The 21,611-nt window shown below is 38.2% G+C and overlaps 1 protein-coding gene across 1 annotated transcript in view; it reads left to right on the forward strand.

Annotated features, from left to right (window-relative positions):
• The window catches only part of LOC128648152 (bifunctional heparan sulfate N-deacetylase/N-sulfotransferase 3-like), a 444,424-nt gene that overhangs the window by 394,241 nt on the left and 28,572 nt on the right, over positions 1–21,611 (forward strand). Inside the window, exon 9 of the mRNA XM_053700810.1 lies at positions 6,558–6,732. Within this exon, the coding sequence (XP_053556785.1) occupies positions 6,558–6,732 (175 nt within the window). The remainder of the gene's footprint in view (positions 1–6,557; positions 6,733–21,611) is intronic.

Below are 21,611 nucleotides of genomic sequence, written 5' to 3' on the forward strand. Positions count from 1 at the left end.
GGAAACTTTAATCATTACTTCTGTTATTCTTAGTTGACGTACAATAACTTGTTTTCTTCCAGACAGCTTTTTGGCACACAAATTGAAGTACAGCACGCCATCTATCTAAACAGGGGATTTAAACTCGTTTTTATAAAGAATAGCATTTTACACCAGTCTTAACAAATATGGCAATTAAAGGCACATAAAGGGCAAATTTAAATTTTTATGATTCATACAGAGTGTGCAATATAAAAAGAAATCTTTCTAATTGACTTCTCTTATCAAATCTATTTTGTACACTTGGGGCGTGATCCAATATATGGCGTAGTTTTCGGCGCAAACAAGGTAACCCGCGCCACCCGTAGTTTCACCTCGCACATCGGGGTATTACATATACTGCGCCGTCAGATGCTAAAGTGGCATAAGTAGGACAAACTGCCGTTCTTCCGAAAAGTGCGCAAATACACATTTTACTCGTCGCAAGTAACTTACGCCTGTATTTTGTTCACCTAAAGTCTCAATAAAGAGTAATTTTATGCAAATTAGGCTGACTCGTAAAAATCACCAGCGACTCCATCTAAAAATGCGCAACGTAATTACGCTATTCAAAAGTCATATATAAACCAATGCGCAGCCGCCATTTTCTTCAGTGTGTTTGGATGGTTCGTTGAGCTACAGCACACTACAGTGGAGTGGAGGATTAGTCAGAGTAGAGAGAGAGGCGCAAACAGAGGAGTTAGTTAGGTCGCATTGTTGGTTGGTTAAGCTTGTACACTTACACATCTTTTTACATATTGCACACATATTGCATACATACATATACAAAATACACAACACTTTTTTTTTCTAACACCTCACACATTTTTTTTCAATTTTACAGTGTGATAGACTGAGTGTTTGGTTGTGATTGTGTGTGATTGAACTAGGAGTGAGTGTGAGTGTGTGAGTGTGTGTAGTGTGAGGATGGCAGGGAGAGGTAGGGCGGAGGGGAGGAGGGGAGAGGAGTGGCAGGAAGAGGAGTATTGTAGAGGACAGGAGGAGCAGCGGGGTCCCCATCAGGGAGTAAGTGGAGTGGGTAGAGGGAGAGCTAGAAGGGATGATTGGAGGGGAGATGCCGAGAGCCCCAGAGACCAGGCACATCAAGGAGAGGGACAGAGGGTGCACATGGGGACAGAAGGGGGAGGAGGGAGAGGATAGGGAGAAACCCACACCAGGGACATTGCAGGGAGCAAGCCAGGTGTCCACAGAGGATGAGAGGATGAGATGACCTAATTTCTCATTCGATGAGAATGTTGCCCTAGTCCAGGCCATCATGGACAACCACAGTGCCCTCTTTGGCCAGGAGAAGGGCAAAGGCGTTGCCAGAAGGCGTAAAATGGCATGGTTGGCGGTAGAGGATGCTGTCAACAGTGTGGCCCCACAGAGGAAAACTGTTGAGGGCCTTAAAAAAAGGTGGAACGACTGTAAGAGGCGGGTGAAAGAGAAGATGGGGCAGGAAGCCATGCACCAGAGGGGAACAGGTGGTGGTCCACCCCTGGACACAGAATACAACACCTGGCAGGAGATGATACACAGGTCCCTGAGTATCACAGCAGTCCGTGGACTTCCAGGGGCTCGTGACTCAGGGGCTGCAACCACAGCACATCTTGCTGGTGAGTAACATCCCACACACCAGTATCATATGTATTTGAGATATAACATCCTTTAATGTCACACATTCATGTACACAATGAGGAGAATGGTATTTGGCCTACTAACAAAAACATCTACAATTATATTTGACATTAATGCTACTTAACACAATGCAATTCATGATATGAGGTGGAATAGTGCAATACTAACATGTCTCAGAGTAACACAGGCCACAAGCCACATGTAGAGTTTTCAGTAAATTGACACTATAGCCATCACAATACTTTTAACTCAGAAAGCCGGTTCTGTGCCTACATCAGGCTAAAGTAAATTGTGTGACCATAGTGTCACTTAAAGAACAATTTTTTTCCATCATTGACATGTACACATAACTATTGTATGAAACTCATACCTGTATACTGTGCAGATTAAAATCCCTCATATCACAAATCACATTGTGCACATGCATGTTATAGAGTTTGACATGAGAATGAGTATAGGCCCTAGCATGTATCAATGTACATTGTATGCCCACATGGACATATATATGACTGTACTAATCCCTCTCATCATTTGACTCCTCCACAGAACCTCCTGTCACCAGGATGCAAACAGGCATGCTGCCACCTCCACCACCACCACTAGTCACAGGCATGCTGCCACCTCCACCACCACCACCAGTCACAGGCATGCAGCCACCACCACCAGTCTTCAGGCAACAACTTGAACATTATGCTCGCAGGCATGAGCAGGGTTGGATGGCATCAGTAGAGGATCCGGAAGTGATGGTACCACCATTGGCATATGACCCCTGGCCAGAGGAATACTCTTCTTTTGGCTTTGAGGGGGAGCCAAGTCAGCCACAAAGGGTACATGTCTTTACCCCCCCCAACACAATATCAGGGCAGTCATGGATTTTACACACAAGGTATGTCATATCCCAAGAAGTGCAAACTGGACAGGCTGAGTGGTCACACACTGCTCATCAATGGGACTACCAATCCACCCTGAGAGCTCCACCATCCTCTTCCCTTGGGAGAGCTCCACCATCCTCTTCCCTTGGGAGAGCTCCACCATCCTCTTCCCTTGGGAGAGCTCCAGCATCCTCTTCCCTTGGGAGAGCTCCAACATCCTCTTCCCTTGGGAGAGCTCCAACATCTGCAGATGAGCATATAGCTGGAATTACTCAAGCACCAGCAGATGCAGCTGAGGATGTCCCACCAGCAGATGCAGCTGAGGATATCCCACCAGCAGATGCAGCTGAGGATGTCGCACCAGCAGATGCAGCTGAGGATGTCGCACCAGCAGATGCAGCTGAGGATGTCCCACCAGCACCAGCAGAATCAGCTGAACCTGCACCTCAAGCACCTAGAAGCCCTGCTGCTGAAGAGCCTGTGGATGCACTGTATTCTCCCCTGGGTGAGGAATACATTTCACTACAGAGGAGGCTCAGAACAAGCTGTGAGAGCAGACAAGGAGGCCAATAGAGGTTTCACAGGAGCCAAGAGAGGTTACTCAAGCGTAGCATAGAGCTGCAGAGGGACATGGCAGCATCATTAAATGGAATTGTACAAAACCAGTCTCAGATGATGCGAATTCTGTCTGATATGCAGATGCAGATGGACAATAGATGGCGGGAACAAAATCAACTCTTGGGTGTGTTGGTTGAGCACTTTACACACCAGCAGGACACTGCCTATAGCCTATCATCTGTAGCCAGCACTCCAGCAGAAACATCTGAATCGTCTCAAACCAGGAGACCAAGGAAATCCACTACAGTTACCTCAGCCCCCTCATCCAAGAAGCCTAAAAAGAAATAAATATTCTTATAGTTCACCATAAATCTTGTCCTCTGTTATTTACCATATAATTGTCATCCACATCCATGTGAGGTGTGTTTTAGTACACTAATATTGTTGAAATATATAATAAGGCCTGTGTGGAAATGGCCCAAAAAAGGTAATATTATTCTGTTTATGACATATTCTTGTACTATAACTCACATCCACAATAGTTGTTTCTGAAGGGTACATATAGTAATATTCACTTGTAAGATGTAAATCAATGTATCTCACATCCAATATAAATGGACACATTGGTATATATAGTAGTGATGTTACTGATAGGGTGGGCATTATCAGGTGTTTTAAGTCTGCAGGTGAGAGGTTGTGGTGTGTGTGATTGGTTTAACACAATTGCAAAGAGGCAGCCTTCAAGAAGGTATTAGAAATGATCATATAAGCCATCCTAGGTTTTGCTTTCAACTAAGAATACCAAGAGAGCAAAGCAAGTGTTCTAATTAAATCTGAAAGTAGTTTGAAATAACATGTCCTATTTAAAAGAAGAAGGTTTTCTTTGGACTTGACTGTCCCTTTATATATTGTGGCATCAGTGCCAAGCTGTGTTAGCATTAGAATAAATTACACTCCAGTGGGTTCTAAAGAGATGAAGGTAATCCAATTTACAGTAAATAAGCAAGTATATGTCCACAATGTGATAAAGTACCTACAAGCTCAATCCATTTGATTATGTTGTGGCTTGAAACTATTTCAAATACACAAATAAACCTTTAAAAAGCAATATCATAGTATACTGTCCCTTTAACCTTGAGATGCTGCTTAAATGTATGTGTTTGTTAAAGCTTCCAGGGAGTTACGTTGTTTTTTTAGTCAGTGCAAGGGTTCCTGCGCCTGCAATTTGTGGCGAGATGAGAATGGAGTAGATTTTCTGAAATCTGTGCGCATAAGTCCTTACGCTGTATATTGGATACCAAATTGCGCGTAGCTCTATGTTAGTGTATAGTAAAAAAAATACGGGCGAAGGGTGAAATATACGCGCGTAACTTGTATGCTACGCCGTATATGTGATACCAAAATTGCGCAAAATCTGGCTTGGCGCCGGCTTTTGCGGGCGACGCTGCATATTGGATGGGGCCCTTGGTATCTTTTGTTGAAGAGCATAGCTAGGTAGGCTTAGGAGTATGCATGTATCTTCAGCACTATATGACAATGTACAACACAGTTGCCAACTGCTACAATACAGTGCTAAAAAACACATGCTCTCTCCAAAATTTGATTATATAATAAGCTTAATGGGCACCATTTATAAAGCTGTGGATGCAGTTTTGTATCTCCTTCAGTGCAGTCTGACATGAGTGAGACAGTAGCCGATAGTTAAAAAGCAGCGGTCATCAGACTGATGTTTCTTAACCTTAGACCTGGCAGATTAAAATCATCCCAAACTAATCAAGACCGGCATTGCACGAGCTGCCGCTCATGCAATGATAGCAATAATGAGCAGATTCCTTAATTGGCAACCTGTCAGCCCGCACATTAAAGGGACAGTCGAGTAAAAAAAAAAATTTCATGATTCAAATAGGGCATGTAATTTTAAACAACTTTCCAATTTACTTTTATCACCAATTTTGCTTTGTTCTCTTGGTATTCTTAAGAGAAAACTAAACATAGATTTTTATATGCTAATTTCTTAGACCTTGAAGGCCGCCTCTAATCTAAATGCATTAGTTCATGTGTTTCATATAGATAACATTGAGCTCATGCACGTGAATTAACCGAGAAGTGAGCACTGATTGGCTAAAATGCAAGTCTGTCAAAAGAACTGAAATAAGGGGGCAGTCTGCAGAGGCTTCAATACAAGGTAATTACAGAGGTAAAATGTGTATTATTGTAACTGTGTTGGTTATGCAAAACTGGGGAATGGGTAATTAAGGGATTATCTCTCTTTTAAAACAACAAAAATTCTGGCGTTGACTGTCCCTTTAACAAAAGGAGTCCAAAGTTGTTTTTTTAATTGTGCACTTGTTAGGAATTATAAAGGTTTAACTTGGATTTCCATGTCCCTTTAAGACTATTTTAATTTAAATTATTTCCTAATTAAAGTGCTGGTAAACCTTACATGTTTTAAAATCAGGTCCAGAATTTAAGCGATATTTTAGATGGACTTTAATTGATCACTTCTAATAAAGATGTTGCGCTGTTACTTTTTAATCTTGCCGTGCCATTCTAATACCCCTCGCTCTGGCTGCCCACTTTAAAATTCATTTTTTGTGAGCTAATGGTTTGAACTGTTCCCCAATTGGCGCTAAAGCCGTATGGGCGGCCGGAGCGTTACACATATTTTGGCATTTTTTCTATTTCGGACCTCTTGAAAGCATTTTTGATCTGTGTCCATATTTGCTTTTTGCACTATTATTTTTGTACATTCTCATGTCATATATTAATAAATAACTGTTTCCCAGTTTATTATTAATAATAACAACAACAACATACCCTATAGATTTGGTCAAACGTTTGTACTATGAAACTTGTGTTCAGTTTAAATTATTCATAGGAATGTTCATTTAGAATTGTAAATGTGTGTATACTTTAAAAAAGTTGATTATAACATCTCACAAAATACTATGAAATGAATTGATATATTAGTCATCAATAAAAAATGCATAAAAAAACACAGTAGGCAGTCGTCATAAATACTGAATCAAGAAGTTGTTATGTTTCATCTTTGGTTAGAAAAGCGTGAGAAAAATAATCCTGTTTATTACATTTTTGTCTGGTTACCTAATCAGGCTCTAAAAAATCCTGTTACATTTGTATTCAGAAATCGGACATCTTAGCTAGTTCAAATAGAATCACTTGTAATCAAGAAAAGAAAGCCTATAACTATCCTAGCTGAATATGATTTTTTTTTTCCGTATAGCAAGGAGTGGAAACAGCCCTTGCCTATAGACATAAAATATGAATAGCAGGAAAAAATGGTGAGAACAGAAAATGAGTGTACAAATGTTTAGTATTGGAGTTTATCAGGAAAACATAAATTGTCTCTGCGCAATGAATGAATAAATTAATTCATTAATTAAATACATGTGTGTTGATCCTTGTTCTGTGTGTTGTGTGACCACTAAATGTGAATTATCCTCTTTTCAGGTACATGGATTACTTTCCAGTTCCATCTAACGTAACTACAGATTTCCTGTTTGAGAAAAGTGCCAACTATTTCCATTCAGAGGAGACTCCAAAACGAGTAGCTGCTCTTATACCAAAGGCTAAGATTATAACTATTCTTATTGACCCCTCAGATCGGGCATACTCCTGGTACCAGGTGGGTATATTCAGTAAATAAATGTTACAGGTATTGTGATAATTAAGTATAAAACAAAGAGATGCTTTAACAGTTTGAGTGGATCATGTCCAAAGAGCCTCTGATTTGAACTACAGTTATCTATTCTGCACCTATTAAAGGGGCATGAAACACAAAATGAGGCCTATGTATCAAAGGTCTTGCGGACCTGATCCGACAGTGTGGATCAGGTCCGCAAGACCTCGCTGAATGTGGAGAGCAATACGCTCTCCGTATTCAGCATTGCACCAGCAGCTCACAAGAGCTGCTGGTGCAACGCAGCCCCCTGCAGACTCGCGGCCAATTGGCCGCCAGCAGGGAGGTGTCAATCAACCTGATCATACTCGATCGGGTTGAATTGTGGCGATTCCTGTCCACCTGCTCTGACCAGGTGGACAGGTTATGGAGCAGCGGTCTTTAGACCGCTGCTTCATAACTGCGATTTCTGGTGAGTCTGAAGACTCGCCAGAAACACGGGCCCACAAGTTCCATACGGAGCTTGATAAATAGGCCTCATAGTCTCTTTTATAAATAAGATAGGGCAGTTTTTGTTGAAGAAAATACATAGGTACGCACAAGGAACATGTCTGGAGCTCAACATGTCAAGGAACATGTCAGATTCAAGTTCAATCTGATTGGCTGATCCAATCAGCCATTCAGATTGAGCTTGCATTCTATTGGCTGTTCCGATCAGCCAATAGAATGCGATCTCAATCTGATTGGCTGATTGGATCAGCCAATCGGATTGAACTTGAATCTGATTAACTGATTGAATCAGCCAATCAGATTTTTCCCACCTTAATTCTGATTGGCTGATACAATTCTATCAGCCAATCGGAATTCGAGGGACGCCATCTTGGATGACGTCATTTAAAGGAACCTTCATTCGGCGAGTAGGCGTCGGTTGAAGAGGGTGGATCCTCGTCGGCTGGGAAGAAGATGGCTCCACTCCGCATGGATGAAGATAGAAGATGCCGCTTGGATGAAGATGTCTGCCGGTCCGGATGTCCTCTTCTGCCCGGATAGGATGAAGACTTCTTCCGGTCTGGATGTTCTCATCTGCCCCCTCGGATGAAGACTTCGGCCCGGCTGGGTGAAGATGACTCAAGGTAGGGCGATCTTCAGGGGTTAGTGTTAGGTTTATTTAATGGAGGTTTGGGTGGGTTAGAGTAGGGGTATGTGGGTGGTGGGTTTTAATGTTGGGGGGGTTGTATTTTTTTTACAGGCAAAAGAGCTGATTACTTTGGGGCATGCCCCGCAAAAAGCCCTTTTAAGGGCTGGTAAAAGAGCTTATTACTTTGTAATGTAGAATAGGGTAGGGACTTTTATTATTTTTTTTTATTATTATTTATTTTATTAGGGGCTTAGATTAGATGTAATTAGTTTAAAATTCTTGTAATTTTATTTATTTTCTGTAATTTAGTGTTTGTTTGTTTTTGTAATTTAGTTTATTTAATTGTATTTAATTGTAGGTATTGGTAGCTAATTTATTTAATTAATTTAATGATAGTGTAGTGTTAGGTTTAATTGTAACTTAGGTTAGGATTTATTTTACAGGTAATTTTGTAATTATTTTAACTAGGTAGCTATTAAATAGTTAATAACTATTTAATAGCTATTGTACCTAGTTAAAATAAATACAAGATTGCCTGTAAAATAAATATAAATCCTAAAATAGCTACAATATAATTATTCGTTATATTGTAGCTATATTAGGGTTTATTTTACAGGTAAATATTTAGTTTTAAATAGGAATACTTTAGTTAATAAGAGTTAATTTATTTCGTTAGATTAAAATTATATTTAACTTAGGGGGGTGTTAGGGTTAGGGTTAGACTTAACTTTAGGGGTTAATACATTTATTATAGTAGGTCCGGTCGGCAGATTAGGGGTTAATACTTGAAGTTAGGTGGCGGCGACATTGGGGGGGGCAGATTAGGGGTTAATAAATATTATGTAGGTGTCGGCGATGTTGGGGGCAGTAGATTAGGGGTTCATAGGGATAATGTAGGTGGCGGCGGTGTCCGGAGCGGCAGAATAGGGGTTAATTGTGTAATGCAGGTGTCAGCGATAGCGGGGTCGGCAGATTAGGGGTTAATAAATGTAAGGTTAGGGGTGTTTAGACTTGGGGTTCATGTTAGGGTGTTAGGTGCAGACTTAGAAAGTGTTTCCCCTTAGGAAACAATGGGGCTGCGTTGGGAGCTTAACGCTGCTTTTTTGCAGGTGTTAGGTTTTTTTTCAGCCCAAACTGCACCATTGTTTCCTATGGGGGAATCATGCACGAGCACGTTTTGCCAGCTTACTGCTACCGTAAGCAACACTGGTATTGAGGGTTGAAGTGGCGGTAAATTTGGCTCAACGCTCCCTTTTTGGAGCCTAACGCAGCCCTTCAGACAACTCTAAATACCAGCGTTGTTTGGAAGCAGCGGTAGGAAAAAAAGATGCGTTAGCTACGCAGGTCTTTACCGACAAAACTCTAAATCTAGCCGTAAGTATTTGACACCTAAAAGAGGATTTATTAAAAATGAATGGGCCATTATAGTTGAAAAACTATACTATTAGTGCCACTTGGGACCCATGTTGTACTGCTGGTCCCGAGAAGAACCTGCTGCTGATCCAATCAGCAGCGCTAGCTGCACACCTGATTAAGGGCAAGATTACAAGTGGAGCTCTAATTTATTGCGAGCTCGCAAACGGGCAAATTTCAAGTGGCTGGTTATTGCTACCGCGAGCTCGCTGTAGTAATTAGCACTCCGAAAATTAACCAGAGGTCAGATATCTGGTTAATTGTTTTAAAAGTGCCCCAACTGCCACTAAAAAATAGGTAGTGTCTTTTTAAAAATAAAAATTGAATCTTCTTTTTTTATTTTTTTATTTCTACTTTAAGCATTTTTTGGGGGCTAAAGTTAGTGGCTGTGGGGTGTTGGAAAAAATACAGAACTGAAAAAAGTGCCTTTACATTGCGGTCTATTGGAACCATGTGTTCCCTGTAAATATATATGTATATGCTTATATACATACAGACATAAACACATAAATATAAATGTAGATATTCATATACATATAAATTTATATTTGCTGCCCATTGCTGCGTGACTTACCCCCTTTGCTGCGCTAGTTATCATGTCCTGTCTCACAGCATAAGAACGAGGATCCCATTGAAGCCTATGGAAGCGCACTTTATTGAGCTTAAATCTTCCTACCAATACGAATGCAAGTTCGTGTTCGCATTGCGCTGCACTTAAAATACATGCGCACAATTGCTCTCGCAATTTTGCATTACACGTGTAATCTAGCCATACATTCTCAATTAAATACAAAAGAAAATCTGTGAAGGTTCTGATTTTAGTACTTACTTAAAGAGACAGTAAAGTCATAATTAAGGTTTGTGATTCAGTTAGAGCATGCAATTTTAAAAAAACTGTCCATTTTACTTCTATTATCACATTTTCTTTGTTCACTTGGTATCCTTTGTTGAAGAGTACAATTTGGTGGTCTGATAGTGTATTGTATCTAACAAATGTAAATACTGATAAAATTTTAATACAAATAAATGCTTCACTTCTTCTGTATTTCCTTATCAATGGATGACTCATGTAAGGTGAATAACTAAGATTATTACCTAGCAGATTCAAGGAGGTAATGGTTTAGACCACAACTGCAGAATTTGAATAAATATACACTTTGGTATTTTGTGGCAAATACAGCTTAAGTGGTATGTTGCAGACAGACAGTGATAATATACCGTAGATACTACATACAGATATAGGTGGAAACTGAGGCTAGCTTGAGTTTATACACTATAGCTGGAGAGGAGTTGCAGTGGGAGAACCAGCAGTGTCAAACAGGAAGTGAAGCCGTTTGAAAATATAAACAGAGCTCTGGAATACAGGTATGGCAAAAAGGAGGTTTAACAGTTGCAATTGGACTTAAACAATTGTTGAGAGAGCAGCGAAAGTCCCTTACCGGTAAGATATTGGATACATGAAGCAGGTAGGAGCGGACAAAGTTGTTAGCTGTAGTGCCTAAGGCAGAGTGGAGAGGAGGCAGTAGTGGCTTCACGGTGGCGTCACCGGACTCAAGCAGGAAGAAGATGAGGCTGAGAATGCAGTATAGCCGATAAGCTCAGTTCTGCGAAGCAAGTCCGGAGATAGCAGAGGGATTGCACAGAATGAAGTCCGCTGCAAGTAGCTGACAGAGTTTAGATGAGGCTCAGAGTATTATAAGAAGAAAGTAACACAGGACCATGCAGGAGCTTTACCTACTGAAATCCAAAATACCAAGCAAAGAGTAGTGTGGAAATGAGGCTTTTATTGGTTGAATAAGATTAGAAAAATTTGGGTTGCTATCCCTGTCTGGGATGTTCCAATTGCAGTTCATTAATTAAAAGAGATACGTTTGCACACCCTAAAACTGGCAAATTGTATAATATTAGAGATTTCTTTACTTGTAATTCATGTTATGTGATTTATCTGATAAAGTGCCCATGCTCCAGGATTTATTTAGGAGAGACCACATGGAGGGTACGTGATCATATCACCGAACACAAATCGTATATTTTGTGCAATAATAAAGATGTGCCTGTTTCATCCCATTTCCTGGAAGCTGGGCATTTTATCAGCCAACTAAGATGTCAGGTTATTGATCACATTAAACTGCCTAGAAGAGGGGGCAATAGGGAATTATTGTTAAAAAGAAAAGAATTGTGGATATCTACTCTTAATTCTATGAGGCCTTTGGGGATGAATAAAGATTATGATGTATCAGTATTCATGTAGATTATTCAATTTAGCACAGCGTACTATTTTTCAAATGTTTTTAATTTATATTTTTTGTATACATTTTCTATTTGATAGAATGAATATGTAGTACCCAGGATTTACCATTAGATGGGGTAGGTGAGTTGTTACCTGGTTTTAACGTATTGGAGCTAATTAAACACTTACAGGTGTATGTTAATTAAGTAACCTGTGTTGCTATAAACAGAGAGTTTGTGAACAGTATTTGTGAGATGGTATTCGGGATATCATTAACTAATGGACAAGTACTTTACATGTATGGCAGTAGATGAAAGGTTGGGTGGAACCCATAATTCGCAAAAAAAATGGGGTATTCTTTGTAGAACTGTGTTCAGCATTATTATATGCAAATTCTGCCATTGGAAGAAGAGATGACCAATCATCTTGTTGGTGAGAAAAGTAGCATCCGATGAACTGCTCTAACCATTGGTTAGTCCTCTCCGCTTGACCATTGGTCTGGGGATGGAAAGCAGTGCTCAGTCGTTGGTCTATCTGAAGGACCTTGCATAGTTGACATAAAAATCTGGACGTGAATTGGGTTCCACGGTTGGTAGTTATAGAAGTAGGTAAGCCGTGGTGTTTAATGACATGTCTAATGAATAAGGGGGGACAGTTTCCAAGGAGGTTTGCAGTTTATGGTAAGGAATAAAATGTGCCATTTTGGTAAAGAGATCCACCACAGCCATGATTGTATTGTTATTTTCAGATTTTGGTAGGTCTACAATGAAATCAAGTGCTATGTCTTTCCAGGGTCTTTCTGGTATATACAGGGACATTAAATATCTCTACGGTTGTTTGGTATCAATTTTAGCAGAATTACATGTTAAACAAGTCTGGACATGTCTGATACCAAGGGGGGCCACCAGAAATGTATTTTTAATAATTTAATAGTCTTTTGGATTCCCAGATGTCCAGCTAAAGTGGAGCCATGGGCAGTACGAAGGACAAATCCTCTGAGACTAGGTGGGACATAGAGTTTGTCATTGGAATAGAGTAAGCCATCAGAGTTTTGGTGAAGAGGGTAAAGATCTTTGGTTTTATCTGAATCTTGTTCCTCCTTATTAAGGTTTTGGGAACATTCTTGACAGAGCATCTGCCTTTCTATTCCTTGAAGCGGGTCTGTAAATAATTAAGTAATTGAATCTTGAGAAGAAAAGACTCCATCTGACTTGTCGGACACTTAGAGTGCAATTCGTTTTTAAATACTGAAGATTTCTATGGTCTGTATAGATCAGTATAGGTACTTTGGTTCCTTCTAAGAGGTGTCTCCACTGTTTGAAAGCAGACTTTATTGCCAGAAGCTCCTTTTCCCCTACAGGGTAGTTCAACTCATCTGGAGTCAACAATCTTGAATAGAAGGAAACTGGATGTACAGGATCTTTTGTTGTTTCCCTTTGAGATAATATGGCACCTAAGGCATAGTCAGATGCGTCGACCTCAAGTATATATTGCAAGTTGAGTTTTGGGAATACTAAAACCGGAGCTGTAGTGAAACGTCGTTTTAGTAAATGAAAGACTTGTTTTGTATCATTCGTCCACTTCTTTTTTGTTCTTAGGAGTAGGTCAGTCTTCAATAGCTTGCACCTAATTGTCTTCCATAAGTATCCCTTCAGGTGATATATGATAACCTAGAAAGGTTATATTACTTGAATTGAATATACATTTCTCCAATTTAGCGTAGAGATAATGGGAACGCAACCTGGAGAGTACAGATCTGACATGTTTATGATGGTCATTGATGTTATTTGTATATATGAGGATATCATCTAAGTAGATCACTAAACAGGAGTCCAATAGGTAACAAAAAAGTTGCAGAGGCATTACAAAGCCCAAACTGCATTAGGGTATATTCATATAACCCATACCTAGTTCTGAATGCCGTAAGCCACTCATCTCCAGAACAAATCCTGATGAAGTTATACGCTCCACGTCTAATTTTGTGAAGATAGTGGCTCCCTGTAGTCTCTCAATCAGTTCAGGGATGAGTTGCAGTGGGTATCTATTTTTTGCTATCCTCGTGTTTAGTTCTCTGTAGTCAACTATTGCCCTGAGGGTTTTATCTTTATTAGTAATGAAGGAAATTCCTGCACTAGAAGAAAGTAATCCAAAATACTAAGCAAAGAGTAGTGTGGAAAATAGGCTTTTATTGGTTGAATAAGATTAGAAGCCTCATCTACTTAAAGGTACATAGGTTAGGATAATGTGGTGTTAAAGATAGGAGCTTAACCCCTTAACGACCGAGGACGTGCAGGGTACGTCCTCTAAAAAAATACCCTTAACGACCAAGGACGTACCCTGCACGTCCTCGGTGTGGAAAGCAGCTGGAAGCGATCCTGCTCGCTTCCAGCTGCTTTCCGGTTATTGCAGTGATGCCTCGATATCGAGGCATCCTGCAATAACCCTTAGTAGCCATCCGATGCAGAGAGGGCCACTCTGTGGCCCTCTCTGCACCGGATATCTATGGCTTCCATCGTTGGTGGGTGGGAGCGTGTGTGGGAGGCGGGTGGCGGCCATCGATGGCCCAGATGATGTGGAGGGGGGCGGGATCGTGGGCGGGGATGCCCGGACACGCGCACGGACGTGCGCACGTGCACGGGGAGGCGGGGGCGGGCGCGTGCATGGGGAGGGAGCGGGAGGGACCCGCTACACTACAGAAAACAATATAAGTAAAAATGTAAAAATAAAGGAAAAAAGGTCATCAGTGAATGTTGGGTGCTCTGTGGAGGGAGGGAAGCTACACTACAGAAAAAAAACGGGTGAAAAAAAAAAATAAAACCATTTTTTTTCTCCAAACTGGGTACTGGCAGACAGCTGCCAGTACCCAAGATGGCCCCCAGTAAGGCAGAAGGGGGAGGGTTAGAGAGCTGTTGGGGGGGGGATCAGGGAGGTTGGGGGCTATGGGGAGATTCTACAAAGCAGCATATGTAAATATGCCCCAAAAAAAAGAAAAGAAAAAAAAAATACCTTTTATTTTTGTACTGGCAGACTTTCTGCCAGTACTTAAGATGGCGGGGACATTTGTGGGGTGGGGGAGGGAAGGAAGTTGTTTGGGAGGGATCAGGGGGTGTGATGTGTCAGGTGGGAGGCTGATCTCTACTTTAAAGCTAACATTAACCCTGAAAGCTCCCTACAAACTACCTAATTAACCCCTTCACTGCTAGCCATAATACATGTGTGATGCGCAGCAGCATTTAGCGGCCTTCTAATTACCAAAAAGCAACGCCAAAGTCATATATGTCTGCTATTTCTGAACAAAGGGGATCCCAGAGAAGCATTTACAACCATTTGTGCCATAATTGCACAAGCTGTTTGTAAATAATTTCAGTGAGAAACCTAAAATTGTGAAAAAATTAAAGTTTTTTTTTATTTGATCGCATTTGCCGGTGAAATGGTGGCATGAAATATACCAAAATGGGCCTAGATCAATACTTGGGGTTCTCTACTACACTACACTAAAGCTAAAATTAACCCTAAAAGCTCCCTACATGCCCCCTAATTAACCCCTTCACTGCTGGGCATAATACACGTGTGGTGCGCAGTGGCATTTAGCAGTCTTCTAATTACCAAAAAGCAAAGCCAAAGCCATATATCTCTGCTATTTATGAACAAAGGGGATCCAAGAGAAGCATTTACAACCATTTATTTCATAATTGCATAAGTTGTTTGTAAATAATTTCAGTGAGAAACCTTAAGTTTGTGAAAAAATTGTGAGAAAGTGAACAATTTTTTTTATTTGATCGCATTTGGCGGTGAAATGGTGGCATGAAATATACTAAAATGGGCCTAGATCAATACTTTGGGATGTCTTCTAAAAAAAAATACATGTCAATGGATATTCAGGTATTCCTGAAAGATATCAGTGTCCCAACGTAACTAGCGCCAATTTTGAAAAAAAAAGTGGTTTGGAAATAGCAAAGTGCTACTTGTATTTATGGCCCTATAACTTGCAAAAAAAGCAAAGAACATGTTAACATTGGGTATTTCTAAACTCAGGACAAAATTTAGAAACTATTTAGCATGGGTGTTTTTTGGTGGTTGTAGATGTGTAACAGATTTTGGGGGTCAAAGTTAGAAAATGTGTGTTTTTTTCCATTTTTTCCTCATATTTTATAATTTTTTTTATAGTAAATTATAAGATATGATGAAAATAATGGTATCTTTAGAAAGTCTATTTAATGGCGAGAAAAACGGTATATAATATGTGTGGGTAGAGTAAATGAGTAAGAGGAAAATTACAGCTAAACACAAACACAGCAAAAATGTAAAAATAGCCTTGGTCCCAAACGGACAGAAAATGGAAAAGTGCTGTGGTCATTAAGGGGTTAAAGGGACACTGAACCCAATTTTTTTCTTTCATGATTTAGATAGAGCATTAACTTTTAATCAACTTGCTAATTTACTCCTATTATCAATTTTTCTTTGTTCTCTTGCTATCTTTATTTTAAAAGCAGGCATGTAAGCCAGCCTATTTTAGGTTCAGCACCATGGATAGTGCTTGTTTATTGGAGGCTGACATTTACCCACCAATAAGCAAGCATAACCCAGGTTAACCAAAAATGGGCTGGTTCCTATGCATCACATTCCTTGATAATATGAGTACATTAGAAAGTTGCTTAAAATGGCATGCTCTATCTAAATCATGAAAGAAAAAAAATTTGGGTTGAGTGTCCCTTTAAGAATGTGCACATGTCTTTAGCACTCTATGGCAGCACTTTTTGCAACTATGTTATAAACATTGTTGCAAACACTGTGGCCAGATGGCTAAAGACATTATTATTCTTTAACAAAGGATATCAAGAGAAAAAAAAATACATTTGAGTATAAAAGTAAATTGGAAACTTGTTTATATGCTCTAACCAATCAATTTAAGTTTAATTTTGACTTTACTGACCCTTAAATTGAAATATTGAAATTTACCTTATACCTCCACCATCAAAAATGTCCTTAGTAAGTAAATGTAGTTTTTTTCCTGTTGTATTTGTTTTGCACACATCATCTCATGGTTTTTTAAATGTAATACATTGCAATAGTATAATCCTTACCCATGTTCTATCTAAATGCCTATCTGTCTAAGTAAAATCATTATTGTATTATCTATCTATCTCTCTGTCTATCTCTAAATATCTATCTATATATCTATCTATATATCTATATATCTATGTATATGGCATATTGGGTTTTCCTTTAGCATTACATTTTACTTTTACTTGCAAAACTGAACAAGAATTGCAACTAAAGTAAAAAAAAATCTTTTTTTTTTTTTACATTAATTTGTACAATTTTAAGTCTGATTAATACCATCAAATAATGAACATGCTTAGAGCATCAGACTTTCTACAGATGAAATTGGATTAGGGTGTGTGTGAGGTATTTATTATATTATGGGTTTATACAAGAATGGTAATGATTGGTTGTAGGATTATTTGATTCCTCATGTGGCCATTTTATTTTCATTACATCCTTCAGAAAATGTCTATATCACATGATTAGTTTATGGAAATTATATTTCCTGGCCAGATCTCCTTACTGCTACCAAAATATCTGTAAACATCATTCTGATTCCTCAAAAACAAGTGTTTCTCCTTTAAATCTATTTGATTAATTTGAACCTATCTTCTCTATATCAATACACATATATCTATATCAATACACAAACTCATGACCAAATATTTGCTATGTTTGCCAAAGTTAATTTAAAGACAACCTTTTTTTTCTTCTCAGCATAAAAAGTGATGGGTATTTTGTAATAATAATTAAAATAATATTAAAAACATTTTTTTAATAAAACCTGTCTCCACCCATTAAGCTCAATAATTATCTGTATAAACAACAATTCCAGCTGTTATTTCATTTAAAAAGATATCAGCTTTGCAAATTTGTATTTAGCAATATTTGCCTGTTTTTCTTTAATCATACCCTGTCAAGCTACAATGATTTAATTGATGGAATTCAGTCTTCAATTAGTGCTGCTCATTTTCTGTTTGCTTTAAGGTTGGGTTCTGTCTGACTCACTCAATGGTATCTACATTGTTGCACTTCAGTAATGCAGGTGTAATTGTACTTCTTTTAGCTGTCAAGTAAAACCTCAAATCAAAATTGCCCAGTTTCAGCTTTATCACAGAGGATCCGACCAAAAACAACTTTCTGTAATTAGCTCATTCGTTATCTTTCCTATCCTGGCACGTGCTCCAGTCCCTCCCACCAAAGAGAAAAATACCTAAAACACAATGCAGTCCTGAGTATTTAGGTATGGTGTCCTTTCAGTAATTCTCAATATTATAGCTATTCCAAATAATTATTTTCATTTCATCAATGTTTAGCTTAGGTTTATTTAGATAGGTTTTTATTTGTGGGGGTTGGTTGGGTGGTGGGTTTTACTGTTGGGGGGTGTTTGTATTTTTTTTTTACAGGTAAAAGAACTGATTTCTTTGGGGCAATGCCCCACAAAAGGCCCTTTTAAGTGGGGGGGGGGGGGCTTTTTTATTTTTATAGGGCTATTAGATTAGGAGTAATTCATTTTTATTTTTGATAACTTCATTATTTATTTTTTGTAATTTAGTGTTTATTTTTTTTTTGGTATTTAGTAAATTGTATTTTATTAATTTAATTTATTTCATTTTATTGTAATGTTAGTTTTTAGTGTAAGGCAGGATAGGTTTTATTTTACAGGTAACTGTATTTATTTTAACTAGGTAGCTAGTAAATAGTTAATAACTATTTACTAACTAGTCTACCTAGCTAAAATAAATACAAACTTACCTGTGAAATAAAAATAAAACCTAAGATAGCTATAATGTAAGTATTAGTTATATTGTAGCTATCTTAGGTTTTTTTTTTACAGGTAAGTTTGTATTTACTTTTAAATAGGAATTATTTAGGTAATAATTGTAAGGTTTATTTAGATTTATTTTAATTATATTTAAATTAGAGGGTGTTAGGGTTAGGGTTAGATTTAGGCTTAGGGTTACGTTAGAATTAGGGTTATGCTTAGGGTTATGTTAGGGTTAGGTTTAGGGGTTAATATATTTATTTAGTGTTAGTGATGTTGGAGGCCAGAGGTTTAGGGGTTAATAACTTTAGTATAGTGGCAGCGACATTGGGGGCGGCAGATTAGGGGTTAATAACTGCAATGTAGGTGGCGGCCATGTTAAGGGCGGTAGATTAGGGGTTAATAAATGTATTTAGGTGGCGGCGATGTTAGGGAAGCAGATTAGGGGTTAATAACTGTATGTAGGTGGCGGCGATATCGGGAGCAGCAGATTAGGGGTTAATAATTTTATTTAGGTGGCAGCGATGTTAAGGGCGGCAGATTAGGGGTTAATAACATTATGTAGGTGGCGGCAATGTTGGTGGCAGCAGATTAGGGGTGTTTAGACGTAGCTTTTATGTTAGGGTGTTAGGTTTAAACATAAGTTTTTCTTTCCCCATAGACATCAATGGGGCTGCGTTACGGAGCATTTGTTTCCGCGATCGCAGGTGTTAGGCTTTTTTTTTTTGCCAGCTCTCCCAATTGATGTCTATGGAGAAATTGTGCACGAGCACGTCAAAGCAGCGCTTGTATTTGGGTGCAGTATGGATCTCAACACCACCATATCGCCCGCACAAGCCTGCTTTTTGTAAACTTGTAATAGCAGCGTTATAGGGTGGTGAAATAATGCCTCTTTTGTGGCGGTTGTTAATTTCCCTATAGCGCTGAAAACTCGTAATCTAGCTGAAAGTTTTTACCTCTGTGATTACCTTGTATCTAAGCCTCTGCATAATGCCCTCTTGTGTCAGTTCTTTTGACAGACTTGAATTTTAGCAAATCAGTTCTGACATATAAATAACTTCACGGGGGTGAGCACAATATTTATCTATATGGCACACATGAACTAGTGTTTTCTAGCTTTGAAAAACTGTTAAAATACAATGAGATAAGAGGCGGCCTTCAAGGGCTTAAAGATTAGCAAATGAGCCTACCTAGGTTTAGCTTTCAACAAAGAATTACAATATAACAAAGCAAACTTGATTATAAAAGTCAAATGGAAAGTTGTTTAAAATTGCATGCCCTATCTGAATAATGAAAGTTTAATTTTGACTAGACTGTCCCTTTAAATTCATAAGACAAATCAAATCTCTGTAAGTCACATAACCAAGATTTGACATGAATCCAAATAAATATACTTAGACATTTTTTGCTGGAACACAATAAATAGGTGGGCAAAAGTGCTAAATAGCACTCCACTTGTAATCTAACCCAATATAAGTAAAATATCTGACTGTAAAAGCAAATTCTGGAACAGAAAAGGTTGTAGCATACAGCAGAGATACAAAATACAAACACTGGGTACACTGGGTAGTATTATTACTAAGTACCAAAAATACTGAATTGCCACCTAGTTTTTAACTGTATTTTAGTGTATCATATTTTATATTATTGTATTTTATGATATATATTTATCCAATATAATTATTTGTGTCTACTTATAATCTACTGTTTGTTGTTGGGGTTTTTTTATAAAAAAAAACTGTATTTATATTTAAGGTATGTAGGTTAACATTAATGCATTAAGACTATCACATTATTATCATTCAGATTAGGCATTGTGGGGAAGTCACATGACCAATTAATATTCTCAGATAAAAATCTGAATGGTATAATTAACTTTTTTAAACTGTATTGCCCACTACACCATGGAAACATTTACAATACTGTTTCTTCTTCATACAGTTAATTTGTCATACACATCCTTGAGAGCTTTATGTAATTGTACTGATTTGCATATTGTAGATTTTTTTTCTCAAGGAAATCAGTAATCTCTCTCCTAGAAACATCTATTTTTCTTTATATTATCAGCAGTTACCTTTACCCTTATTATTAAATTAAAAATTAAGCAGTATCAGCTACTTACTTTTGCCAACAATTCAAAAAACATATGACAGAACTTTACTCCATTGGGCAGTTGAAAGAAATGTTTTAGAATGAAATATTGTTTAAGCGGCAATAATTAAAATAGTGAATTGAGTTTTGTGATTATATTTATGTGGTTGATAATAACACTAAACACTTACTTTATGGACTAGGGCTTGAAAACAATTCTACTAATTTTTAGAAAACCACTTGTACAATAATAATATATATAATTATTTTTCTTAGCAGTGTGCGTTAAACATTTGGCATTTGCCATATTTGGCCAAGTAAGCAAAATATATATGCACATTTGAAGAACTACAAAATAAAATATGTACCTGCCTCATATTAAGCAAATTTTTTACTCACACAAAAAAAGACATATACATACTTACCCATAAATACACACACACACACACTCATACATGCACACACACTCATTCTTTCATATATACACAAACTGTCACACACTCACAACACACACATACTAACTCATACATATGCTCACACACACTTAAAACATTCACACACTCATTCATACATACACACTCACACACAAAAAGACATATACATACTTACCCATAAATACACACACACACACACACACACACACACACTCATACATGCACACACACTCATTCTTTCATATATACACAAACTGTCACACACTCACAACACACACATACTAACTCATACATATGCTCACACACACTTAAAACATTCACACACTCATTCATACATACACACTCACATACATATGCTTTTACACACATATATACATACTCACAACACTCACACACTCTTTCACATATATACACTCATGGATAAATACACACATATATAAATACTCACAACACTCACTCACATATACACATGCATGCTTACATGCATACATACACACATATATACATACTCACAACACTCACACACTCTTTCACATATACAGACTAATGGTTACATACACACATATATAAATACTCACAACACTCACTCACATATACACACACATGCTTACATACATACATACACACATATATACATACTCACAACACTCACATATACACACGCATGCTTACATACACACATACACACATACATACACACATATATACATACTCACAACACTCCCTCACATATACACACGTATGCTTACATACACACATATATACATA

Source organism: Bombina bombina, chromosome 2 (assembly GCF_027579735.1).
Source record: "Bombina bombina isolate aBomBom1 chromosome 2, aBomBom1.pri, whole genome shotgun sequence".
Classification (NCBI taxonomy): domain Eukaryota; kingdom Metazoa; phylum Chordata; class Amphibia; order Anura; family Bombinatoridae; genus Bombina; species Bombina bombina.